A 25,659-nucleotide genomic window follows, 5' to 3' on the forward strand; every position below is an offset into this window, starting at 1 on the left:
CTCTCTCTCTCTCTCTCTCTCTCTCTCTCTCTCTCTCTCTCTCTCTCTCTCTCTCTCTCTCTCTCTTTCTCTCTCTCTCTCCCCTCTCTCCTCTTTTATTGAATTGGGACTGACTGAGCCAATTGCTTTAGAAGTCTGTAAAACACAATTACTAGTGAGCAGAGTGACCCAGCAGTGCCCCTGAGTGACAGAGTTACAGCAGCTCGCTCATCCAACCATCAGCCTTCAGAGGCCTCCTTCCCAGGGCCTGTTCTTAGCTCAATCTCTGCAGTTTTACTTAGAAAAGCTTCCAATGTCCCACTGTGATGGGAGTAACTTCATCTATCATTTTCTAAGATATATCTGCGTGTTTCTGTTTAAGTGTGTTTCCACATATAAACACACACATGGTGCTCCTACATGAGACCGTGAGTATGGCTCAAAGTAGCCAGGTATGGTACAGATGTATCTATGCACAGGTGAGACTGAGCCATCACCCACATGCCTTCAGGTAAAATCACTTGGTCTGTCTGTCTCTGTCTTTCTGTCTCTCTGTCTCTCTCCCTCTCCCAGGGTAAAGTAAAAATTAGAGCAAGCAAGAAAAAGAATTAAATTGGAATGGGTAACATTTTCCCCCTTAGTTAATAAAAGAAGTAATAAACTCCATAAAATACTGGAGTTAAGATCACTAACACGTCAGCCTGACAGCTTTTTACCAGGAATTTACAACTCTCGTTTTAATTCAAACATTCAGACATAAAATGCAGGTATTTTTCTAAAGTGTAGCCTTATGTGAAATGACTGAAGAAAAACTGTCCTTTCCTGAAATGTGTTCTCTCTTCCACTGACCTGGCAACTTGGCATGCCTGCTTCTCAAGTCTTGGCACTAGAGAATCAAGGTCACTAGATCTCCTTTTAAATTTTTAACACTATAATTTCTTGGCAAGTACAAAATTCTTTCACAGACTGCCATATTCGTCATTTTGAAGGTCCTGAGTCTTACTGGGAAAACATCACATCATTTCTGAGTAGTCTTAGGAAACAATAAGGACAAACTCGGAGTGAGATTCAGCAACAGTGTCTCTCCGTCTCTCCTTGTCTTTGGAAACAAGGAGCAAACAATACTTAAAGGTAGATGTGTAGAAGCTTTTTACTTAAGGGGCAGGGACGCTGCCAGGGTTACACAGGTGACTAGAGGGAAGGATCCTACCAGGGTTGCCTAAGAAAATATTAATGTGTATGTGTAGCCTCACGCCACCTTCCTACAATAAAGATTTTGCAAAAACAAGTATGCCAAATGACATTTCATATAAGAAAGAAAGAGTAACAGGAAAAAAAAAAAAGTCTACTAGTTTTGGTGGCCCAGAAACAGGAAGTGGGAATGACCCCTTGGCGGCCATGTCAGTATGTCATGAACCATACTGCCTGGGTACTAAAGATATGCCTTCTTTGGTATTTTGCCAGAATTTCCCAGACAATGCTGATAAAAACAATGGCCTGATCCTTTCTAGGGAAGGGCAAGCATTAAGGCTGTTTGGAAGTGTTCTTTTTGTTGCAGGAGCTGCACAGTCACAGGAGATTTAATAGGACCTTCGCTCCACAGCATTTATAAAATACCTCTTTGCACGAGCAAGGGAAATGGTTTGCTGGCCCCAGTGCTGTCTCTGTGGTGCACAGCTCTGAAGATGGTGGCACTGAAGGCTGCAGTTCTTCTGGAGGAGTGAAAGGTCAGCAAAGGTTTAAATGAGCTTGTCATGCATCCAGCTGGGCCAACAGGAGGTCATTAGGAAGATCCAAGGCTCACTTTAGGCTTGACAGAGTCTCTCCCCATGATACAAGGAGACCGGTTTTTTTTTTTTTTTTTTCTCATTGCTCTTCTCCCAGTGTATAAAAAGAACCCCAGGGACAAGCATGACACCGAAGTTTATCTTACTACCAAAGTTTTGCTTGAGGAGGGCACAGCTAGCAATTACTCAGGAGGGGGATTTATTTTGTTTGCTTTTGATGGAGAGTAATGGAGATAAGTACAAAAGGCCTATTGATCTTCTGCCTCTATTGTGAAACCTAACAGAGGAGCTGGGTGGGGAAACATCTCTTAAGGCCAGAGGACCTACACAACTCCACTTTATAAAGAATTCTGAAAACAGGGAAGTGAGATCTGATTGGGCACAATGTAGGCAGTGAAGCAGTTATCTATTAAGAGGCTCTCCTCTGAGGATTAACACACTATTTGACAGCTAATTACATTAGGGCACATATACTAATAGTTCCCTTGAATTGGTGCTAAGTGGCTCGTGTCTTGAAGGTGTCGCCTGGTCTTTATTGAAAAGCTCTCTCTATAAAAGTTCTCTATAAGTTTCCAAACGTAGAGAAGGATGGAAAAATGGATGCTGCTCTTCTGCGAAGGTGAGAGCAGGAGGCAGGTAGCATGCTTTCACATCTTCACCTCTGTTGTTAATATATGCAGTGGCTCGTCAGAGGGGCAGATGTTAATTTATTCCTGCACACCTGTACAGGGCTGGAAGTCAGGTAATAAGGTGAGCGAAACCTATACATGTCTGCGTTTAGCTATGGCTTCCCAGAGGCCTATACATGAACAGATTTAGTTCTGGAGACATCAGCAGGTTTTAACAAACCAAATACAGATGTCTTACCTCCATATAAATCAAGAATTTTACATGTTTAAATTTGGACTGACTTAACTAGCAATCAAAAAGAAGGTTCACACTTGGAATCAATGGTTGCCTCATATTTATTTATAAATCACCCTAGGCAGATATTATTTTGTTTTAAAATGTATTCATCTGGCTGAACCAACCCCCACACACCTTAAATACCAAGAGGAGGCATTTACCTTCCTGGTAAAATGTAGGACAAACTCCAGCAATTACTGTGAGATGGTAACAAAGGAACAAACAAAGGTTACAAGGATGACAATGTCTTTCTATACAGACCATTCATTTCAACTGATGGGGTTTTAAAATCTCTAACCACCAAAGCAAATGAGGAGCAAACTGAGGGAAGTAAACAGAATTTGATTTAGCTGTTGGTTTGCCACCCCCACTCCAAATAAGAAGAAAATAGATGGGTTTTTCTTATAAACAGGTGAGCGGTCAGTGGACCATCCTAAGGATCAAAGATTAAGTCAGAGGATGAGATGACAGTCCAGGTAAACTAAATTCTGCTGAGTGTGACTATCATGCTTTTATGAACACTATAGCTCCAGGCCACTTGGTCAGAACTTCTTCATGGGAGATTATATATATATATATATATATATATATATATATATATATATATATATATATATGTATATATGTATATATGTATATATGTATATATGTATATATGTATATATATATATGTATGTATATATGTATATATATAATTATATATCTCCCAGCCTCCTGTTCCCTGACACAACCACAACTCAGCCGCAAAAAAATCAGGGGATAAATAAGGAAGCAATGTGGTAATCCTCTTCAAGCTCCAGACCCCTCAGAGAGGAAATGATTTACATTTCACTCAGTCACTCAGAAAAAAAAAAAAAAAAAAAAAAAAAGGTCATTTTCCCAGCTAGTTAGTGATTAGGTAAATGAGTTGTGTATATTAGCTTGTTTTTTGTCATTAATGTGGACTTCTGATTGATCAAATATACCATTATGGACAAGTATGCACAGAAGGCCACTTCTGATAACCCCGGTCTACTGGCTCCCTGACAAACCTTACATGAATGTCTTTCTCTCACTGTCAAACCCAAACCATATCACCTAACATCTTTCCATCTCCGTCTTATTCACATGCCTAAGAAGACCCGAACGCACTCCCTTGTGAGCCCAACTCCTGTAAGGTATTTCAGCCCGACAGTCAAGGCACTGGTAAACTGAGGGAAAGAGGAAACCTTGTGAAGTCTTATTTCTGCTGTCCCCGGGATAGTACTGCTGCTTTATTTATACAAGGAAGACACTGTGAGGTCAAGGATGGATGAAGCCAGGCCTCTTCAGAGTAGTCAGAAACAGTTTGGAGGCAGGAGGTCTAAAGACAAAGGAGAGAGTTTCTTGGAAAGGCCTGTTGGCTAAAGAGAAAGGTAAGAAAGTCCTCCTGGCTTTAATCCATTGAAGTTGACTGAAGGAAGAGGGTGGGAAGACAGGCTCTCTGAAATCCGCATAACGGTTAACGAGAAGACCCAAAAAGGTAAACTGAAGGTGGATCAGAGACAAGACCAGAGAGTCTCTGCACAGGGGACACAGCCACTGGCTGACATCATTGATGGAAGATGGTTAAAGTCTGAAAGAGGAATTTAATTATGTTCCAAGGCCAAGAGTCAAGAAGATTCAATGGTATCACTGTTTCTTGTTATTTTGGTGGCAGTTACCCTCACAGCACTATGATAATTTAAGTCATCATATCAACAGGATGAATACTTTTCTTTGAACAAAAAAAAAAAAAAAGACAAACTTAAAATTATTTCTTTTTTAAAAAAATTAACCTGGGATCAAAAGATCTGTTTATCAATTAGAACGCCAAATTAAAATCAAGAATAAAAAGTTCTCACTTTATAGTATCTTTTTAATTTGAATTTTATCATTTATCATGTGATAAAAATCTGAAGTGAAGAAGTTTAGGTATAGTAAGTATACCATCCCTTCATCAATGCATCGACTGTCTCTTGAACCAGCTCATCTATACTTAGAAGACTACATCTCTAACCTCTGTGTGGCTGGCATTGGCTAATCTCCCAAGTCTTTATAATGAAAGTGGCAACTAAAATATTCTTTTTCTGTCAGTAAATATTTTCCTTCAGACAAACAAATTCTATCTCCATAGCACCTCCTTTTGTGTTGGGACACAGATACAGGAGAACTTGTATTTTCTAGTGATTCTTCATTAGTAAAAGCACCAGGCTTGGATCCCTATGTTATCCTTAGCTATTTAGTTCACTGTTATGAACTGTGATGTTTTCAGCAAACTAAAATGGGAAAGGAATTCATGCAAATAAGCTTAAGTGTTGGCTTCTCTTCAAACACTCCATTTTTATAAATATTTTATGCAAGTTCTCACAAGTCTTTTATATTTGTTTAAATTTTTCAATGAAAAATTTTCAATGCATTAACCTTATCATTACTAATATACTGCTTGAAATCTGAGAGAACACTATTACAATTCTGGAATGTGTGGTGATAGTATTAAAGTATAGGTATACTATCTGGACTTCCTTGAAACTCTCAGTGAGAGCTTGGAATTGAAAATAACATACCCCCCCCTTAAAAATAGAGCCAGAATAGTAGAGGTGAGAAATCATTAAAGGAATAGAATTTGGCCCATTCTGTGTCAGTAAAAAGAAAAAATATGTATATTCATTAATAAATCTTTCATATAAAAATGTTTCAGAGACAGGTTACACTGCCTTGCAGAGTTATATAGGAATTCAAGTCAGGACAGTGTTTTAGTAGCTAGCCCACACTGGGGTCTGACTGGCTGTCCCTAGCTCCTCCAAGTGCTGTGATTACAGGATGTACTGCCACATCAGCCCCAGTGGGACTTTTGTTACTTTATGCTTCATCAAAACCAACAAAGAAACTCTAGAATAGGGTGGTAGGTCTTTGGAAAACTCATTAATTTTACTTTTTTTTCTCTATATAAAATACAACTCTATCTGAAAATATTAAAGTTAGTGTAAATTACTAACTAATCCATCGCTTGAAGTAGGAAGATCTGAGTTGGCCTGGGGTACTATATAAAAGTCTTGTTCAAAGGCTCATCCTCTGTAAGTGAAGGATCACCTTGCTGCCCACCAATGAATGCCCCCTGACATTCCATTCGTACTGTAATGGAGTTAATGAAGAACATGGTAGGTTTAGGACCAGCTGCTTCTGTTTAAGCCTCATGGTTTCAGAACTACAGTTACATAACTAGAGAGTGATGTCATCTGAGGGCTGTACATAGTATATTCTAGCTGATCCTAAAGTATGCATGTAGGCATGCCCCCACTTCTCTGGTGACGTCTCACGGCAGATTACATTTTGAAGATGTGCCCAAAGATACTATGGAGGCGAAATAAAGAAATCCACACCACCAGACTCTTTCACCATATCAACAATTACTTTGGCCTCATCTTCTGAAAGTTTCATGATTCTTAAAGAATTGAAGAACACACTAAATACTCATGTAAGGAATGGTAACATTTCTGGTTATACCTACGGCAATGCAGGCTGTCTCGATGTCCTGGACCTATGGTTCTTTCCATCCGTAAATTTCTGTTTCTATATTGGATAAATATGTGTGTGTGAAGATAATATATTGGTTTAATTTAAAAGCCACAAGGCAAAGCGCATATATATATATATATATATATATATATATATATATATATATATATGAATGACAGAAGCTGTGGCTTCCTTCTAAGGAACTGTGTACTGTTAACTTACTCACACCTAGATGCATGGAAACATACACGTACACATACATATACACATACACAGAGAAAGATGGCATGCATTACCAGATGACAAGATTCTGCATGCTTAATCATAACAAGCACTGAATATGCAAATCCTCTAATGAGCATGGCAGTTTAGTGGTCACGTGGTCAATGTGGCGGTCCTTACAGTGCATCACAAACGGCTAACCTTGACTGAACTGTACCCCCACCCTCAGCAGGAGGAGCCAATGGAGATTTACTGACCTGTCTCTGCTTCGACGAGAGGGGAAGGCAGCATTGCAGCCAGCCACCGTGCAGACGTGCATCTCTTTTAAGTGAACGTTCCTGTAGTGAAGCTTCACACTGTAGGAGCTTTTGAAGCTCTTCTTGCACACATAACAGATTTTGGGGTCGGGACTAGAACACAGGTCACCTTCAGGGGAGAACTTTTGAGGGCTTCCATAATTCAGAGACGATGTAAAACTTTCATGCAGGGCAGCCATGCTGGCCCCCCCACCGTTGTATAGTCCGTACTGGCTCATGTAAAACATGTCGTAAGTGGGGTCTGTAAATTCTTCCTTTACCTTGATGACGTCCTGGTGGGATGGCTCGCTGTGGTTCTCATCGGGCCTCTCGCTGTTCATCAGGACCTTCTCGCTCACCTCACTGTGAATGTGATCATCCCCCTCCATGGATTCCTCTCCCAGCTTAGGCTCTGAAGACTCGGACTCGTTCTCATAGTCCCGCTCAGGCTCCTGGTCCTCAGACGTCATACTGTCAGCCCTTCTTATTTCAGTTCTTGAGATGCACCGGGTCCTGTTATGCTTAGAGAAGTCCTTCACGGACATGCCTGGGCTCATCTCATCTTGGGAATGACAATGATTGTCATGGCTCATGTCATTGACCACGGTCCCGCCGTCATTAGGATCGTCGTCCTCATCGTCAAACTCGTCAGCAGTGTCAATGATTTCCTTCTCAATTTTTACAGGCATGCTTGACTTCCTAGGCTTTTTCTTAGGTGCCAGGTCAGTGCTGGGCTCATGAGTACCCATCATCACTGCTGGCACTATTGGCTCAGAGGGTGGAGGAGGGTGCTGTTCTATGGTGCCACTGGTTGGAATGATGGGACTGGTTGGGAGGGAGGTTGGAGGACTCACCATTTCCCCTGGAGTAAGTAAACTTCTATAAAAAGGAGGAACCGGCTGTACAGTCTTTAGCCCAGAAAATACCAGCTGGCTTGGGAGAGGGTTCTGTAAGACGGGGTCTAGTGGAGGGGTGGTAAAACCCATCGGGGGCCGGCCAGGACTCGTGAGTGTGAGATTTGATTTTGTACTTGCTATGACTGGAGTGGCAGCTCCTGATGTAGCCCGGATTAAATCTTTGTCTCGGTTATTCCTTAGCATAGGCATATGAAGGCGGGGGTTGGGGTTTGCACTGTGGCGATTCCGGCTTCGAAGGGAACTAAAGACCATGTTGCAACCTTCAATGGTACATCGGTGTTTAATCTTCAGGTGAACAGCATTATAGTGAATTTTGAGAGTACCTTTGTCATAGAACGTCTTCCCACAAGCATTACAGAATACCCTTCCTTTCCTCGAGGCTGACCCCATCCTTCTCATACGGTGAATCCGGAATGAGCTTTTTGGGTGTTCAGTTTTGCTTAGGTCACTGACTGGGGCAGAATTCTGAATGGGGGAGACACATGCTGGCTCGGTTTTGGGTTCCACATTAGTGATGCTAGTCAGGGCATTTCTATTGGGCGTCTGATCACTCTTATATGGTGCAGGCGACACTTCAGATTCACTGCTCTCATTGTACTCATTCTGAGTTGAAATGCTTGGTTCCCTCAGCCTCAGTCCGGGCTGCTCTAGAAGCAGCCCGTTGGGTGGCAACCCTAAGAGTGGGGCAGAGACAGGGTTTATATACTGGAATGGAAGCAGAAATGCAAGGCTGTTTGGTATGTTTTCAAAATGATGGATGCTGGAAGGATTGCTGTTCTCCAGGTGAGCGAGGAGGCTAGGACTCCTGGTGCGGTTATTGCTCTCAATGAAAGTCCTTATATCCGAGTCTGTCTTGGAAGACGGTACAGCCACGGCTTGCCCTTCTTTCTCCTGAATTGCCATCAGCTCCACGATGGATTTGGTTTCCCCAAACCGCAGAAACTGCTGAAGGGTGATGATTTCCTCTTCTCGAGACATGATGGCCCAGCGGTCCAGTACCTTGCCAGCAGCGTCCTACAGGCGACATCAAAGAAACAACAAAGACAAATACAGAAACTTATTGATTGTGCATAATTATTTGATGCAACTGAAGGTGCTCTGCCAGCTTATGAAATGCAGAGAGCAAGAACAGAAAGCAGTGTTAGTAAAAGTTAACACAGGAAGCAAACTTTCCTGCCATGCAAATGTAGCAATTACAGTCACAGTTACAGAAACAGATTGAATTTAATAATGTCAGAGCAAACAAAATGCAGGCCACTGGGGCTCTGTGATCTAAAATGCCTTCAGTACTGCCATTTTAAAAACAATGATCTATACCATGCAACTATTTAGCATAGATTAGTATAAGATGTGAACTCTTGCCGTGTAGCCTAGGAAAAATGCAAAAAAAAAAAAATTATACCCTAATCTTCATTAAATAACGACACCATAGGAAAGAATCAAGTACATGAAATGTACTTCTTCAATTCAAGCAGACATGTCACCAGACGCAATGACAGATATTCCATTAAGTAGGAGATATGTGAATTTTGGAATCTAAGAAAAAAAAATCAGTAAAATAGCATTTATTTGTCCTAACTCCAGCACTCCAAAGCACACTGTCTTCTAAAGATGGCTGTGCTTTAATCCTGGCCGAGAGAGGGGGCTTTCATGAGGTGGAGGAAAGGAAAAACCACTTGTGAATGGCACCTTTCCCCTTCTTGAAAAGTGACTGTAATCCAGCCATTTAACATTTGAGGTACTCTTCAAGTATATGACATTTTAGGATTTTGTTGTAAAGGACAGGAATAGATATTTGAAAAGCATGTGATGGCTTTGGATAGAATAAACATTTAAAGTTGTCTGGCAGCGTCCTCCTCTGATAGCATAGGAAGTCCATAGAGACTACACATCAGCGCCATCAGACTATGTGTTGTTAAATATACATTAAAAAGCATTTCACACTTTCATTTTTGCTAGTAACTATGAGATCTGCCTGGAGGTAGGACTTAAAAATCCTGCAACATAATGTCAGGCAATCCATTTTAGCATGGGCTGAGAGAAATCTATTCAAACAGTTAAATAATGACTATGTGAATCTTTTAAGGCCTCATTTCTTAGACCCACCAGGATCAGGGATCTTTGCAGCCCTCTGTGCATGACACTTGCTCCAACTCTGACCATCAGCTTAAGAAAGCACAAAACCTTTTGGAAAAACAAAATGGTGTTGCAGGAGCTAGAGAAGTGGTTCAGCTGCAGGAAACTGATTAGCGTGTGTGAGGTCGTGGGTTCAGCACCAAAACAAACTTAAAAATGACAACACAGTTATTAATTACAAAGACAAATATCATAACTTGACGCTAGAGAATCTAATAGGCACTGCCTTGAGAGACTGATCAAATTTAACATCAATGGAGGAAGATATATCAGCATCTTGCACTCCTGGTGGCATATGGTAGATTGCCAAGGGTGGTCTTATAAACATTTTTTTCTTCAACACAATCATGAGAAAGGATCAGAAAACCCAAAGTTGAGAGGTAGTCTATAAAATACTGGATAAAACTCTTCAAAGTGTGATATGAATGGTCTGTAATTTTTTTTTCTTTGGAATCAACAGTTATAGGCAGGAGGGGTTAAGACAGAATTGTGTGATCCTAGGGATATTAGACCAGAAAAAACACATTTGTGGAAAAACTAGCAAAACGTGCAGAAAGACTCTCTATTTGATAACAGTAGTATATCAACCTTGATTCCCTCATTTCAACAACTATGTCATGATTCCATGAAATGTCACTCTACGGAGGCAGGCATGAGGATAAAGGAACCTTCACCCCTTTTGCAATAGAAAAGTCTATCCTCAGACTTTGGATATAAACTTCTCTCTGGACACTGTCATATTTGGAATCATAGCTAGTGTGAATGAGTGGCTATCTATATCTGAGTTGCTTTATGAAAGCAGCTATGACATATCAGTTTATATAGTCAGCACATGTAGATATCCTTTCCTATGAAAACTGCCCAAATGTCTGTCCCTTCCTAAATACATAGAAATGATTGCCTACAAGATGAAATGTTCTAACATCCTCTCTGTTTAAAGTAAGCGTATAGTGCCATGGGCTGCAATAGCTACCGGTCAATGGCACTGCTAACCACTGATATTACTCAGAGTCCCATTTTTGAGATGTTGGGAACAGAAGGAAATGATGGTGGTCAAGCAAGGTAAACAAGGAAACTGATTTGTAAATGCATTGTTTCATTGACAGCACCACTCACCTTCATGCCATCACAATCACATCCAGAGTATGGGGAACTTGAAACAGATAAGAAATCACAAGTGAAGGGTAGGGCCTCTTGCAAGGTTCCAAGAACTTGGAATCCAAGACTTGAAGCCAAAATTCTGATGTTTCAGTTCACTGTCTATCTCTACAGTACACAGTGAACACCACTCTGTGATACACTATCTAGTCAGGACAGTGAGTACACTGTTTGTAGAACAAGGCTGTTTAGAACTATGCACTGACTCTTTATACCACTGATTCTTGGTATTGATCGCCTCTTGTGATTGCTCTTTTCTGTTAAGTGGAACCCCAGCCCGAGCAGTGTATAATCATGTCTTCTCCAAGTTCTGTCCAGGCATCCTGAATCTAAAACTACAGGTCAATATACATTCACAGACCACAGCCTATGGAATTAAATGAGCCACAGAAACCATAGCAACCAATATGAACCATCATCAAAACCACTACCATCACCTTATTTCTCTCATCTTCCCATCTCTCCCCGTGGTACATAGCCATCCTACGTGGCCTATTTTTACTCCTGGCTGCTACAGTGCCTGCTGCTTCTTCTAAACTATTTACCTTTCAGAATTCTGTTAGTTCTGGGTAGCTACCTCTGCCAAAATTGAGGCTATGTCATTAAAGCTATGTAACTATTCGTCTGAGACACAAAAAGTAACTTTTAACTGTAAAATTAAATACAAGATAATGTCTACTAATGAATATAGTGAAGAACACCGCAAATTTCTGGAGGTCAATGTATCCTCTGGATCCCAGCAATATAAAGATTAGATATTTCCCAAGAAGTTTTCATTCATATTTGATCACATTACCTAGTAACTATCATATTTGCAAATGTAAAATCTGGGGAGGAAAGGTATGTATATGGAGTCCACAAGCTCCTTGTTTTAGTATATCCATGGGTAAGCTGGCTTAAGGGAAGAAGAAACCATCACTGGTAATGGGCAAACCATTACAGAAACTCTATAGGACATAGACCTTGTCTTGTGTGGTGACTCTCCTACAATAATCTAGAGTGGTCTTCAACCTTTCTAATGCTGCAACCCTTTAACACAGTTCATCATGTTGTGGTGTTCCCAACCATAAAATCATACCACTGCTACTTCACAACTGTAATTTTGCTATTGTAGTGAGTTATAATGTAAATATCTGATATGCAGGATATGCCTGAAGGGGTCACAATCCATAGTTTGGGAACCACTGATTTACATGTCAGACTGAAGGCTTTATAAACAAAGAAACAAACAAACAACAACAACAACAACAAAACTTAAAAAATGAACTGCAGGTAATTTAACACGGCTATTAACCATTTGAAAACTTTTCAGGCAACTTAATTCTATCACAGTAACTACAGACATGAATTTTTATTAGTACTTTACTTTTATTGTATTTAAATATTGATTCAAGATTGACTGGGAGGAAAAACTAGATTGCCTCCATGTTTGAGAAGTGAAGATGATCAAATAAACGGTCTCAAATGAACAGAGTCATAAAAAATGAGATACTACCGTGGGATGAGCGCTAGCAAAGCAAAATGCAGTCATATGTAGACATAGGAAGATTATGGCCACACTCACAAAACTCATTTGCACCGTTAGTTAAATGTAAGGTATGATTATAAGTACTGGATTTCTGTAAATAACTGGCTAGACTACTAATTTAAACAGTTGAGAAACATTAGTCAAGCATTAAAAACCTGTTTTATCAGGTTCAGGAAAAGTCTAAAAGTAATAAAATATTAACGTTTAACCCTGTTCCATGAAAAGACATCCTATTTTTTTCCCGGACAATGTCATATTCCTTAGAGATATCCATTTGTTCTAAAATAGATCTGCAGAGTGATTCTTGGTGTTGTTTGTTTTTATTACAGGGACTAAACCCAGGGTATTGAATAAAGTAAGAAGCGCTCTGTATCTGAAGTCCATGCCTAGCCTAGAAGAATGATATTTAGAAACTTTGCTTTTAGCAGTCAGGATGGCAAGGGTTCATGCTAACACTCTCCACACAGCCTCTTACAAGATTTGTTTCCAAGTACAATGGTAGGTTGGCTGGTTAATGTCATTTGGGAAGATGGACAACAGAGATGGTAAGTTGGAAGAGAGACCAGCTAAGTGGTGCTGGGGTGGACTACCACATGACCTAAAGATCAGAATAAGAATGAACTCACATATGTTCACAGCAGGCCACTAACTGTCCTCTTCCTGTTCATGGAAGACTATGAGCCACACCACATGCAGTGCATATGGAAAGCATACACACTCAGCATTGCATAAACTGTTAAGAGGCAAGCAGTACTGAGAAAGAAATCTGGGCAACCAACTTCACTGTAGCCTAAAGAAAATATAATTGAAAAAAAAAATCTAACCAAGAAGTGAATACTTGTAGAATGCAAACATTATGACACCAAAGACATTGAAGATATGAGAGATGCCCAGACCATTGTGGGTGGTATCAACTCTTAGCTGGTTGTCCTGGATTCTAAAGGAAAGCAGGCTGAGAAAGCCAGTAAGCAGCATTCCTCCATGGCTTCTGTGTCAGCATGTATCATGCCATTTTGGCAGTTCACAGGGTTTACACAAGGATAAAGGTGATGTTATTGATAATGTTTCAACTCCAGCAGCCTACGGAACACTTTTCAGTACTATGAGAGCTTTTCACATCATAGGACATGGAAAAGTAAAGTTGTTGATCATGAAGCTTCTTGCTTGCTAGCTCTTATAGTACTGAAAGGTGTTCTGTGGGCTGCTGGGGTTGAAATGTTATCAATGATATTACCATTACCCTGATGTTAACCCTGTGAACTGCTATAATGACTAGCTAGGAAAGACAGGCTTATGGGTGCATTAGTGGCATAACCATTACAGAGGTAACCAATCACTTCCTCATTTGGTTAAAAGTTTGCTCCAGAGAAAGAAAAACATGCTTGGCTCTGTAAATTTGGCCAAGAATCCCCAGTTGGGGAATTCATAGACTCCAGAACTGAACCAACTAGTATTATTTTGCTAAATAGACACAGTATCAAAATAGCATGTAAATTCCTATCTCTCTACTCTTAGATTAGTGCAGTTCTTAAGAGCTCATCAGAGAAGTTTCTTTGTCTAGTTGATTGGTGTATGTGTGTGAGTGTGTGTGTGTGTGTGTGTGTGTGTGTGTGTGTTTAATAAAGAAATTTACAACTGGTCAAATATAGAAAATAAGTGACTGTAGAATACACAGCCCAAACTGGAAATATGTATCATATGTTTTCCAAAAGATCAGGGCTTTGTGGAAGAGGAGATGGAAAGTCTGTGGAAGGTAGAAATCAGAAAGAGTTGAAGATAAACACTGTCTTCAGGACATGACGGGACCACTGCACTCATGAACTCACAGCAGTTGTGGTTCACTTCACAAGACCTATACAAGATCAAGCAAGTCAACACTGGAGCTGAGAGAGAGACTCTTGAGTCCTTGCCACCGAGGGGCTCTGGACAGTTAAGGGCTTCCTGCGGAAAGAGAGTCAACTTTCTTTAATGCTGTGGCTTCTTGTAGGCTGTCCATACTTGAGTGGATGGCTCCACACCAAGGAGTGGATGTGTAATAGAAACCGAAGCAGATAGGCTATTAAACGTAATCAAATAGACAGGAAGCTGGGATGAGAGGAGATTAGGGAGATGTTAAAGGGTGGGTAAAGTAGTAATGAATATGATCAGGATACATTGCATACATTTCTCAAATAGTTATTAAAATATTTTTAATGTGAGCATATAAATAGAATGAGTCACTCTTTCTATTAACAGAATAGGAAAAAAAGTAGAAATTTCAAGTCAAATATAAGTCATAAAAGAAAATCCTCTAATGGTTACTAAAAACTAAAATTATGTCCTTTTCTGTATGTTTAGATTCTTAAATGACACAAAACTCTAAGGGATGCTTATTCCTTTCAACAAAAATGAAACTTTATGAAATGTGTTTTGACTTGGTGTCTAGATTTGCATGGCATGCTTTATTAGAGGAGTTCATCGCAACTACACTGGCAATTAGTAGTCCCGACCCGCTTCTAATGGCAATATAATGTTCATGTTCTTTCAGGTTAACACAAGTATCAAGGCAGGAGGTACATCTCAGACAGAAGGTATAGAAATTATGGAATTTCAAGGCCACTTAAATACACCCTATCAGGTAAAATTTAACAGTTAAAACTAATGAGATAGCATGCCACATACAACTTGCATTATACATTGTATCACATCTTCTAGAGGTTTAAGCTGTAAATGGAAACAAGCTGTACAATGTGATGCTACTGGGAAATACAAAGTAATAACTTTTCAACACATTGTACAGCATAGATAACTTTGCAAAGTATTATTCATCAGGTCCCAGATGGATGCATACTCTTTCAATGCAATGAATGAAAATTTAGAAAAGAAGGATTACAAAAAGCAGCCTTGGGCTGGTGAGATGGCTCAGTGAATAAGAGCACCCGACTGCTCCTCCGAAGGTCCAGAGTTCAAATCCCAGCAACCACATGGTGGCTCATAACCATCTGAAATGAGATCTGATGCCCTCTTCTGATGTGTCTGAAGACAGCTACAGTGTACTTACATATAATAAATAAATAAATCTTTAAAAAAAAGAAAACCAGACTTGTGATTAGTTACCAGTGACTGAAGATGTGAAAAGGAACTGATTGAACACGGCGTCATGGAACTCTGAGGTGATGACAATGTTCTGTCAGAAGTGTACGTTTTAGTGACTAAACCACATTGTATATTTAGCTAAAACCTTACTGCTTTTAACGTATACGTGGTGAATTTCCTGAAGTTAAATTACGTAAATTTTGTAACATTGCACATATACAAATTTCTGCCTCCTAAATTATCCCGTGACTAGAATACAAACATGCATATTCCTAGTCTTAACTAGTAAACTGTGTAAGGCAATCTGTGATATGAGTACTAACTATGAAATTTTCTACCTAAGTTTTTAACCAACAAAGACATTTTTTGATAATATTCTAGTCATGAACTTACAGTGACATAGCACTAGTTTCTAGGCTTATTTATGTTGTATATGGGTGCTTCTGTCTGGTTATATGTCAGCCACGGCACACATTTGTGTGTCAGAGGAATACTTAGGAGGCTGGTTCTCTCCTTCCACCAGATGAATTTTGGGGAGGGAGGGAGGGAGGGCGTGTCTTCAAAGCTTGGCAGCAAGAGCTTTGCCCTACTGAACCATCCCACTGACTTTCAAACAGGAATTTAGAAAGTTCTATTTGTGTCAGGGTAAACACTCTCTATGTATTTTTATTAATGGCAATATACTCATAAACATTGGAGACTTCTGGTCCACAGAGCTAATACTAGAGTGTGTTAGGCATGGATTATGCACACATACCTCACACTGAGACACTCAGACACCTTTTTTCACTTGTTTTCAAGCTGGCCTCATCTTTAAATGTGTCAGAACACAACCCAGGAATTTCACAAGAGGCAAATACAGCGAGTTCAGACTATTATCTGAAATCTAACAAATGGGGACATGCCTCCAACTTTATAGATGAAGTAAGGTTGGCGTCTTGGAGGAAAAAAAGAAAAAAAAGAAGAAGAAAAGTTGAGGAAGAAAAGGCTTACACATCCTGATCTGAAGGAAGAGAACAGGAACTGGAGGCAGGAGCTGACGCAGAGGCCATGGAGGAGTGCTGCTTACTGGCTTGCTCCCCATGACTTGCTCAACCTGCTTTCCTATAGTTCCCAGGACCCTCGTCCCTGGGATGGCACCACCCACAATGAGCTGAAACCTCTCCCATCAATCACTAATTAAGAAGATGCCTTGCAGTTGGATCTTGTAGGGGCATTTTCTCAATTGAGATGCAGTTTGAGGAACACGTGCCTTTGAGCACCACAAACAGCTTTGATAAAACGGCTTAAATAGTCACAAACTTTCAGTACTCTTCCATTCTCCTGAGACTTACCTTAGGGCATTAAAACTAAGGATGCACATACATGTTAGAAGAAAATACTTCAGGTCAAACTATCACTCCAATGCCAAGCCAACTTTTTAAATTCTTATTTTAGCCCCAAACCTTAACTGTTCTGGGGATTCTGATACTTCAGAACGAATCCACCCCCTTTAAAAAAAAAAAGTTATGTTTATCTCACAAATTTATTTGACTTGGCATTTGTAAGTGCCCATGGACCAATGTTTGTATGCATATATGCCTATATATGTGTGTCCAAGTGTGTGTATGTATGTATGCACGCAAACAAAAAGGGAAGATAAAATGCTAACACACACACACAAAAAAAAATCTGTTCGAATAGATTCTGGGAACTCCTTAGGGAAAGTTTTTAAGCAATTTTGTGATAATTTCTGAGAAACACTTGAAGTCATGTGGGAAAGGCTCTTGGCACGCTCATTTGTTTTAGTAAATTTTACATTTAAACCAATTTCTTCTGGGTACTGTCTAAGAGAGATGTACCACTCGCACATACAACATACATCAGAGCGGTTTGGTTATGTAAGTAAACAAAGCTTATACTACTCTCTGGTCACACAGAGCCCTTTTATGTGACTGCTTGCCTAGCGTTTGAAGCTAAGGTTTCCAGGAGGCCAGCTGTAACAACTGTAATATCTGTAGGCAGAATGAAACCTCTTCATTCATACCGTGACTGCACCAAATGGCTCAAATTAGACTTTACTTTTAAAGAATCAACATTTGTTTTAGGTACTGAAAACCCTACTCAGTTTCTATGACTTGTAAATTTGTATTTTTTGCAGAATTTCTCAAGAGTGTATTTCACCTTCAAAAATACAATGTTGACCAATAACCTTCTTATTTTCTTGTTGCTGGTCTGTAAAAGATATGTCCCTTAAGGAAAAAAAAAAATCAAGGTGTAGCATGAACAAAAAGGCAGACATCCACAAAACAAAACAAAGCAAAACAAAACAAAACCAAAAACCCAAAAACCCAAAACCCCAAAAAAACAAACAAAAAAAAAACAAAAACCAAACCAAACCAAACCTCACAAGAGGATTTTTACTTGCATTTGCATGAGTGGTTATCTTTTGGAAATTGACATGTTTTTCCTCATCTGAGCAAGTCAGTCTTGGTCATGAAAGATGTTTGTCAGTATCAAAATTTCCTATAATTGCAGAATCTGTTACTAAATTCAATACATCTCTATATGAAAAACTGGACTCAAAATGTCTTCCTATTCCTTTCCACACCTACCCTCAAAGAATAGTTACAGAAGGATACACAATTAGTTAGAGTGTTAAAGCTCTCAGAAAACATCCCGCTGAAGAATCTTCTGTCAAGATGAGTCTTATTCGTCCTTGTTAGATGATGTGCTAATGTTGAAACCTGTTCTCTATATTTTCTGTACACGGGACTGACATTTTAACATCCCACTCATGTGCATGCATGTCCACATACATGTGAACACAGAAGATGATCTCCCTTTTTTAGCTGTATATGAGCCTCACTGTAAATCTGTCTTCAGCATTCACAAGGTCTCACTTTATAGGATGGATATAACGATGTGAGGCATATCACATTCTTGAGAAGCTGCCCAAAGTACAAAATCAAGGACTGCTTCTCCTTGGATGAGACTGGATGTTTAAGGATAAGGAGGCAGCACACAGTAACTTTGCGTTATATCTAGGTAATTTATTTCTAACATACAGTTAGCTGTAACTTTTTTGATGATTCATATCTGAAAATATTTTCCACAGTGAAGTTATTTTTGAAAAGTGAAAAGTCATTAGGCTAAACAATTTACCCTCCAAAAATGATTAACTTTCCACACAAGGTAGCACCTATCAAAGTGCCAGAGAAACTAGCTTTAAAGGGCTAATTCCAATTTTTAAAATATATTGTTTTATTTTGGATTTTAAACAACCCCATATAAGCAGGGTGTTTAGCTCAGTTGTATAGCACTTTCCTAGTACTAATGAAGACTCTGGGTTTGTTGGAGAATACTAACAGGAAAACACACACACACACACACACACACACACACACACACACACACACACCTGGCATGACTATGTACTTTACAGAATACTACCTCCTTTTCTCTCAGTAACAACCTGTACCTTGTTTTTAGTTTTAGAACTATGATTATGATAGATCACCCTGGTGTTACAGCACAGTAAATCACAGAAGCTCTCGGGCCCAATAGGACTTTGTTAATGTACTTTGGCATTTCAGACTGTCCAAATTAGAACCAGCCATATGCATGTCTCGCCTGGGCATTTGTCTGCAAAGAAATAAAGCAGGTGTCTTACATATAAAATTCAGAGGAGTAAATTCTAACGAAGTCTAAAATTACATTTCAAAGATTCAAAAGTATTTTTCAAGTTACCTATATCTATGGTAAATCAAAGCTGAGAAAAACTGGAAGGCACAATATGTTTTCATATTTAATAAGAAGAAAAATAAGTTCCAAAATTAAAAAAAAAAAACCTCCCCCAACTTTAAATTCTGAGACCAAGGATGGACTCCCGTGACTCTCCTGACCACTGAGAGCTAATGTTTAATCTGGAGAAATCCCATATTTTAAGTTAGTATTTCTAGTATATTAAACTCCCTGCTATAAAATTACATACAAGCATAGAATTGAAGCATAGAATATCTACTTCTGAACTAGTCTACAGGCTAAAATAGGTTCTGCATCTGATAGTGCCCATTTTAATTATTCTTAATATAACAGAAGCATTTCTATGTAGAGAACAATATAATAAAGAACATGGCTGAAGGACACATAAAAATGACAGTCTTGGTTTTGTGGATGCCCAGCTGTCACTAACACATCACCAACATTCAGCTTTAGTTTCATCCCCACGTGTAAGCAAACACCCTACTGATATTAGGTTCAGAGTTCCACTGTGTTCCACTATACACTGTTCCATCACCTGTGTATAGACTCTAAACATAATTCATATGAATTAAAATGTTTTAAACTCCAGCATTTTTACTTTTGTTTTTCAGAATTTGAGTATTTGTAACTGAAGGCATTCCTTACTTTCTGAGAGTCTTAGATCTTCTTGAATTCTGGATCCTATCCTCCCCGCATCTCCTGCCTTGATGATTATGCCTAAACTGCTTACCTATAATGCAATTAAAGGTGCTGGGTCCTCTGGGATAGTTTTGATTCCTGGTCAACTAAATATACAGTTTAGTCACAACTTTGCTTAAAACTTGGGCAGTTGTCCTGATCAGTTCCTACAGGGCCTTGATATACCTGCCCACACCACTGTCCAATGAAACTTTGAAGGGCTTATGAAAATTCTGCAACTTGAAGATCAAATCGTCTCTTTTTTTGTGAAGTGTTAATAAATCCATATAAATAATTATCCACATAAATCCATACAGTCTCCAACAGATTTTGTGGTTCTGCAAAGACAGTGGCAGTAATGTACACAAGACTCTCCTCAAATTCTTTATACACTGGGCATTCACATGGAACCCAGTGAGAGTCCAGGGAGTACATCGTTTATGTTCAGGATAGCAAGGGGATGGTTTGAACTCCACGGAGCAAACACCAGAAACAAGAGGAAAGAGAGGGGTTTCCCACAAATGACCTTGTTTTTGTCTCCTCTTGGACATAAAGATGAAGCTGATGTCCTGGGATAGCCATAAATCTGCTGGCTCTGCCATAAACCAAACTTGCCAGGGCTCTGCCATAAACCAAACTTGCCAGGGCTCTTCTGACATTCTTGAGTTGAGGTGTGTATTTCTAGCTTTTTTTTTGCTTCCCACAAAATTCTGTCCCTTAATGTCCAGGTAGACTCTACATGTCAGCAGGCCGTCGCTGGGCTTCATATTTCTATGAAATCATGTTGGGGATCCTGTGTTTTTCCATAATTCTTGATGAGGAACAAATATGGATCCAAGAATGTTTCTCTGTGAGAGTTATCTATATATTAGATAAAGTTCAAAACCTCAACACAGTTCAAAGTTACAAGCTTTAATCTCTGCTCTACCTGTACATTCTTGACATCGATGGAGAGCATTCCAAGCTTGAATGGATGATCCTCATTCATGTAGTACACCTGGAATTGTTCTTTACAACAGAAGCAGACTGAACAACCCAAAGGAACTTTAACATATTCATTAGAACATGAGGGAGCAGGACCAAGGACCAAGTGTGTGATTGAACAGGAAGATGTATTGAGAGATTTAACTTCTGTTCTCTGGGCATAAGAACAGCAGCAGAACACAAAGATTAATTTCCTACTGCAGCATTCATCAGGGAACAACACATTATTACTTGTAACATACACAAGGCTGTTGATGGATACACTCTCCTTTGATTGTTCAGACTAAATGTGTTCCTATAAAAGGCACCCACACATACATGTGTGCATAATTATAAATCCAAACATTCATTAATAGTTAGTGCTTCTGTATATCTATACACAAGCTATCAATAGAGACATTAACTATCATATCTGGCCACAGGAGAGGTGACTTGAGGCTGTTGGTTGACTGAACAAATTTCGGGGAAAAAAAAAAAAGAAAGAAAAAGAAAAAGAAAAGGAAAAAGAAATGATCAATATACATTACTATAATAGAAAATTCAGAAATTCAAAATAAGGGCTAAGAAGAGGAAGCACGCATTACTGAGTCCAAGGTAATCTTGCGTCTGCATGGCTTAATACCCTCCAGTCCCAGCAGTCCTGACTTTCTGAGCAGCCCACTTCTCCACATTAACGGTAGTCATTTGGAGAGCAGCAAACGTGCCATTAGAAGCACTTTTACAAGTGTATATTCATCCACCAATTAGCTTAATGTGGCCGCTTTCTGCATATTTTCTATCCAGGCTTGCACAAATCTTATTAATATTTCCCCCTAGCGCTTTGACAGATTACCTTGTCATTACGCATCCTGGAGCCTTTTAAACAATATGGGTAAACTACTGTTTGTGAGGTTAATGACAATTATCCCCTAATTACTGCATAAGTCACTCAGTCCACTTTATCTCATAGCCAGGGTTCTGCTCTGTGTATCTGCCATTGTGTCACTGTAAATGAATCTTGTATTACTATGTTTATCTGCCATTGCCTTGTAAATTATACTGACAGAAGAATGAGCAAATTACTGCATGTCATCACTTAAATACTGCTTCTGAAATTAAAATAAAAAAGCTTCAGCACAGAGCTTGGAGTTTAGCACATCGTAATTAGTAAAAACATATTTAATGTTTTATGTTACATTTCAAGACCGAGAGCTTAAAATTCAGTGTGGAGTCACAACAATGAGCCTGGGGTGAATGGAAGGTGAGGAGCAACTGGGATTAAAGAAGAGGGTGGGAGGAGTCGGTGAGTGAAATAACGGTGCTGGCCTGACCTCCTGGATGCATTTCCTATTATTTTAATAGTTGATATGGCATTCTGGAAGTATTTTCCAAGGTTTATCAATTTTAAATCAAATTAAATCAGTTAGGGATAAGCCACACTCCTCAGCTAGGATCATTTTTTTCGGTTACTTATAACTGCTCCAGACACAAAACACAGAATCTATGTAATTGAGAACAGATAATGTAATAAAGGCCACAGGCTAAGCCAATTTCATTGATGCATTTTTAAACATTATTAAACAGGTTCAGAAACACTGTTTCCAAACTTACATTTGAAATTGTTTAACAATGTTTACATCAGGGAAATTAGTTTAGTCCACTGTTGCACTGCAGTGACTACATCTGCTCTGGTAAAATTTACAGACAATAAGAACCACATAAGACTGTTAGGAAAAAAAAAAAAAAAGAAAGGTGCAATGTATCATTTGCAAATAATGTACAAAGAATTTGGTTTTTAACTGAAATTGAAGATTTTGCAGACTGTCAGGTAGATAAAGGTCCGCGTGAGAATGGACAGACCCATCTCGTTTCTCGAGATGACCACCATTTAATTTTTGGAAATGTGAGATGTTAAAAATGTCACCATTTAATGACACCAGGGTGTCTGATAACTGGCAAGCATAAGAAATAGGGCCACTGTAATCTGAAGGCTAGCTTTCAACTCTCAATTAGCTGGGCGTGTAGAAATCTTGCATGTAATTGCCTTGTGACAGCCGTGGTTTGGAGGGAGGGGCTCCCAGTACTGATGATAAAGCTGTCTGGTGGCAGTATGGGCTCACAAACACACTTCCTCTTGGTGCCCTTGCTGAACAGGCTGGAAGAAAAGGCTGCAGCAAAGGCAAAGGAAAGCATGAAAGCCAGGCTTGACAGGTCTAGCTCAGGGGCTGCTGGATTCTAAGTCCAACCGCTAGGGCTCCAATCCCACAGACGGAGCCTGTATGGTGTTTAGGCAATGAACACCATGCATGGCTTCTGCTTTTTAAGTCTTTTTTAAGTTAGAAGGAATGAGCTCCTGGTTAGGATTGACATCACTATGTCACTACTGAGAATTACAAAACCTTTTCTTGTTTAAAAACTACTAACTAAGGCTATTTATGCATAATATAGCTTGGGAAAGTGACTTTAATGGTATATGCGACTGCTTACCTGTATGATTAGTGCATATAGGACATCATCAGACAGGTGATATTTTAGTGAGTTTGTGAAATCAGTGCTGTTTAGGCAACAATAAAAATGACTACTGAAAGAGACTTGGGTGTAAGCTAATATGTGAAGAACAGTCACAGAAGAAACACTTAGTATTTCCTTCCTCACTCTGACCAGCACGGTACACGTTTGTCACATTTCCAAACCTCGAGACTAGGAATTTTTCCGCTTTTCTAACAAACCTTTAGAGCAGCAACCCCTCAACCTGTGAGTCGCAAACCCTCAGAAGATGACTGCAGATCCCAGATATTTACATTACAGTTAAGAACAGTAGCAAAATTACAGTTATGGAGTAGCAACAAAATTAATCTTATGGTTGGGGTGACCACATGAGGAACTGTATTAAAGAGTCACAGCATTAGGAAGGTTGAGAGCCACTGCTTTAGAGGCTCTTTATTGTACTGATGGAGTAAGTAATAAATTCCCAGTATTTGGCATTTGAAGGCCTCTCCATACAGACCAGACCTTCTTTTCATACATCAAATCTTGGTGAGACCTCTGAAACTCCTAGAGTGTGAAAAGTGCCAAACCATCTCTGCTTTCCTACCTTCCATCACCAACCTCTTCTATCTAGGCTCAACTGAAAACGGACCTATAGCATGTCTCTAATGCTGACTTGTTGCCATTCTCAGAAACAGTTACCTGCCCTCAGTGATTGACTTGTATTTTTATGTCATGTGCCTCTGTAACACAGGCTTGTGTCTCTTTATATCCCCACTGCCAAGATGAATTAATGCTGCTTGAAGTTGTTAGTACCATGCGAAGGGTTGGGAGGCAGTTTAAAGATCACATAGTACATGATGTTTTTCTTGCTGAAGATCAGCAGGCCTAGGTGTGACTGGAGGGCTGGGGACCTGCTCGGGTGTTTCCTCCACACTACGATCTTTTCTCCTAGCCCAGTGGTTGCCCACTCAGGTAAGGCAAAATGTACTGCATCCCACTGCCACACCCAGGGTTAAGTACATTCTAATGGGTGTGATGCTATCCAACCTCACATCTGAGCTACTCCAAAGACATTTCCCCATGGACAGAGCTCTCCTGACCATGCAGAAGGGCTCCAGCAGAAACACCAGGTCATTTTCCCTGGGTCTGCTGGGGCAGGGAAGCAGCCTCTAGGAACGTTAAGACGGGTAGTCTCAGCAAATCAAGCAGAGTTAAACTATCCTCACCTTTTCTTCTTGTAAGTACCAGAAAGTTGTCTGTTTTTATGAAGTTCTTTTACAAAGGATGCTACATTCAGGTTGGACATTTTCTTCAATGGTAAGTAAATCCCACTGTACAACCAACCAGCCAGCAAACTGTGGCTGGTGTCTGTAAGTGACTACAGAGTGGACAGATGTAAATCATCAGCAGTTAATTATTACATATAGAAATAACGGAACTCTGCAAGGACAAATGTGTATATAATAAGATTTCCTTTCCTCTTTATGTTCTGACAATAAGAGTTTATCAGTTCCTAAATCCTCTTCTAGTCTTCCTGTTGCTTCTGCAATTTCTCATTTATGGCCTATATCCACTCAACTATTTTATGAAGAAAACTACAATTCTGAGGGTTCCTTTTGAGGTTTGGCCTGTAGGTCAGCATTACTACCCTTGGTCTCAGGTTTAGATCAGTAGTGGTATGCTTGCTTAGAAGGGGTGAGGTTTGGGGCTTTGTAACCAGCACCCTCCCTTCCAATGAATCACAATATAAACAGTTCAAAAGAGCTAGTGTCTAAAACAGTCTCCAACCTAAAACATTTACAACTTATTTTTTGTTAACTCCCTACTTTTAGGCTAAAGGGTTTTTAATAACATAGCCCCTCTGACTTAGATTTTTTTTTTATATATGAAGTGAGATTTGAAAAATTAGTTACTGCTGGAGCTATGAAAAAAACTGAAAACCACTACCTAATGCTGCTGCACTCTGACAAGGAGCCAGAAAAAAACTACCTGGCACCTGTGTTTTGTGTTTATTTTTATCAGCCTGAGATCCTGTTACTCACCTGGACAGTAAGAGGCTGAGCAACTTAGTTAAGGGCACAGACACAATAGTGTTTAGAGCTATTCCAGTCAGCTTGAGTGTGGAACACACAGAAACTATGTTGCAATGGAGCCACTTCCATCTCCACACCCCACCTGACCTGTCATTAGAGCCTCACCTGCTTGCTTCCTTTCCCATCCCTCTCTGAATCCCAGGACCCAGGCTTTAGTTTACTTAATTGGTA

The 25,659-nt window shown here is 39.6% G+C and overlaps 1 protein-coding gene across 5 annotated transcripts in view; it reads right to left on the bottom strand.

Moving 5' to 3' along the window:
* The window catches only part of Bnc2 (basonuclin 2), a 401,863-nt gene that overhangs the window by 10,064 nt on the left and 366,140 nt on the right, over window positions 1–25,659 (bottom strand). For all 5 annotated transcript variants that reach the window (XM_021200278.2, XM_021200277.2, XM_029539739.1 and 2 more), the window contains one exon: window positions 6,668–8,637. In XM_021200278.2, coding sequence (XP_021055937.1) covers window positions 6,668–8,637 — 1,970 coding nt within the window. The remainder of the gene's footprint in view (window positions 1–6,667; window positions 8,638–25,659) is intronic.

The sequence above is a fragment of the Mus pahari genome, chromosome 6 (genome assembly GCF_900095145.1).
Source record: "Mus pahari chromosome 6, PAHARI_EIJ_v1.1, whole genome shotgun sequence".
Lineage (NCBI taxonomy): Eukaryota > Metazoa > Chordata > Mammalia > Rodentia > Muridae > Mus > Mus pahari.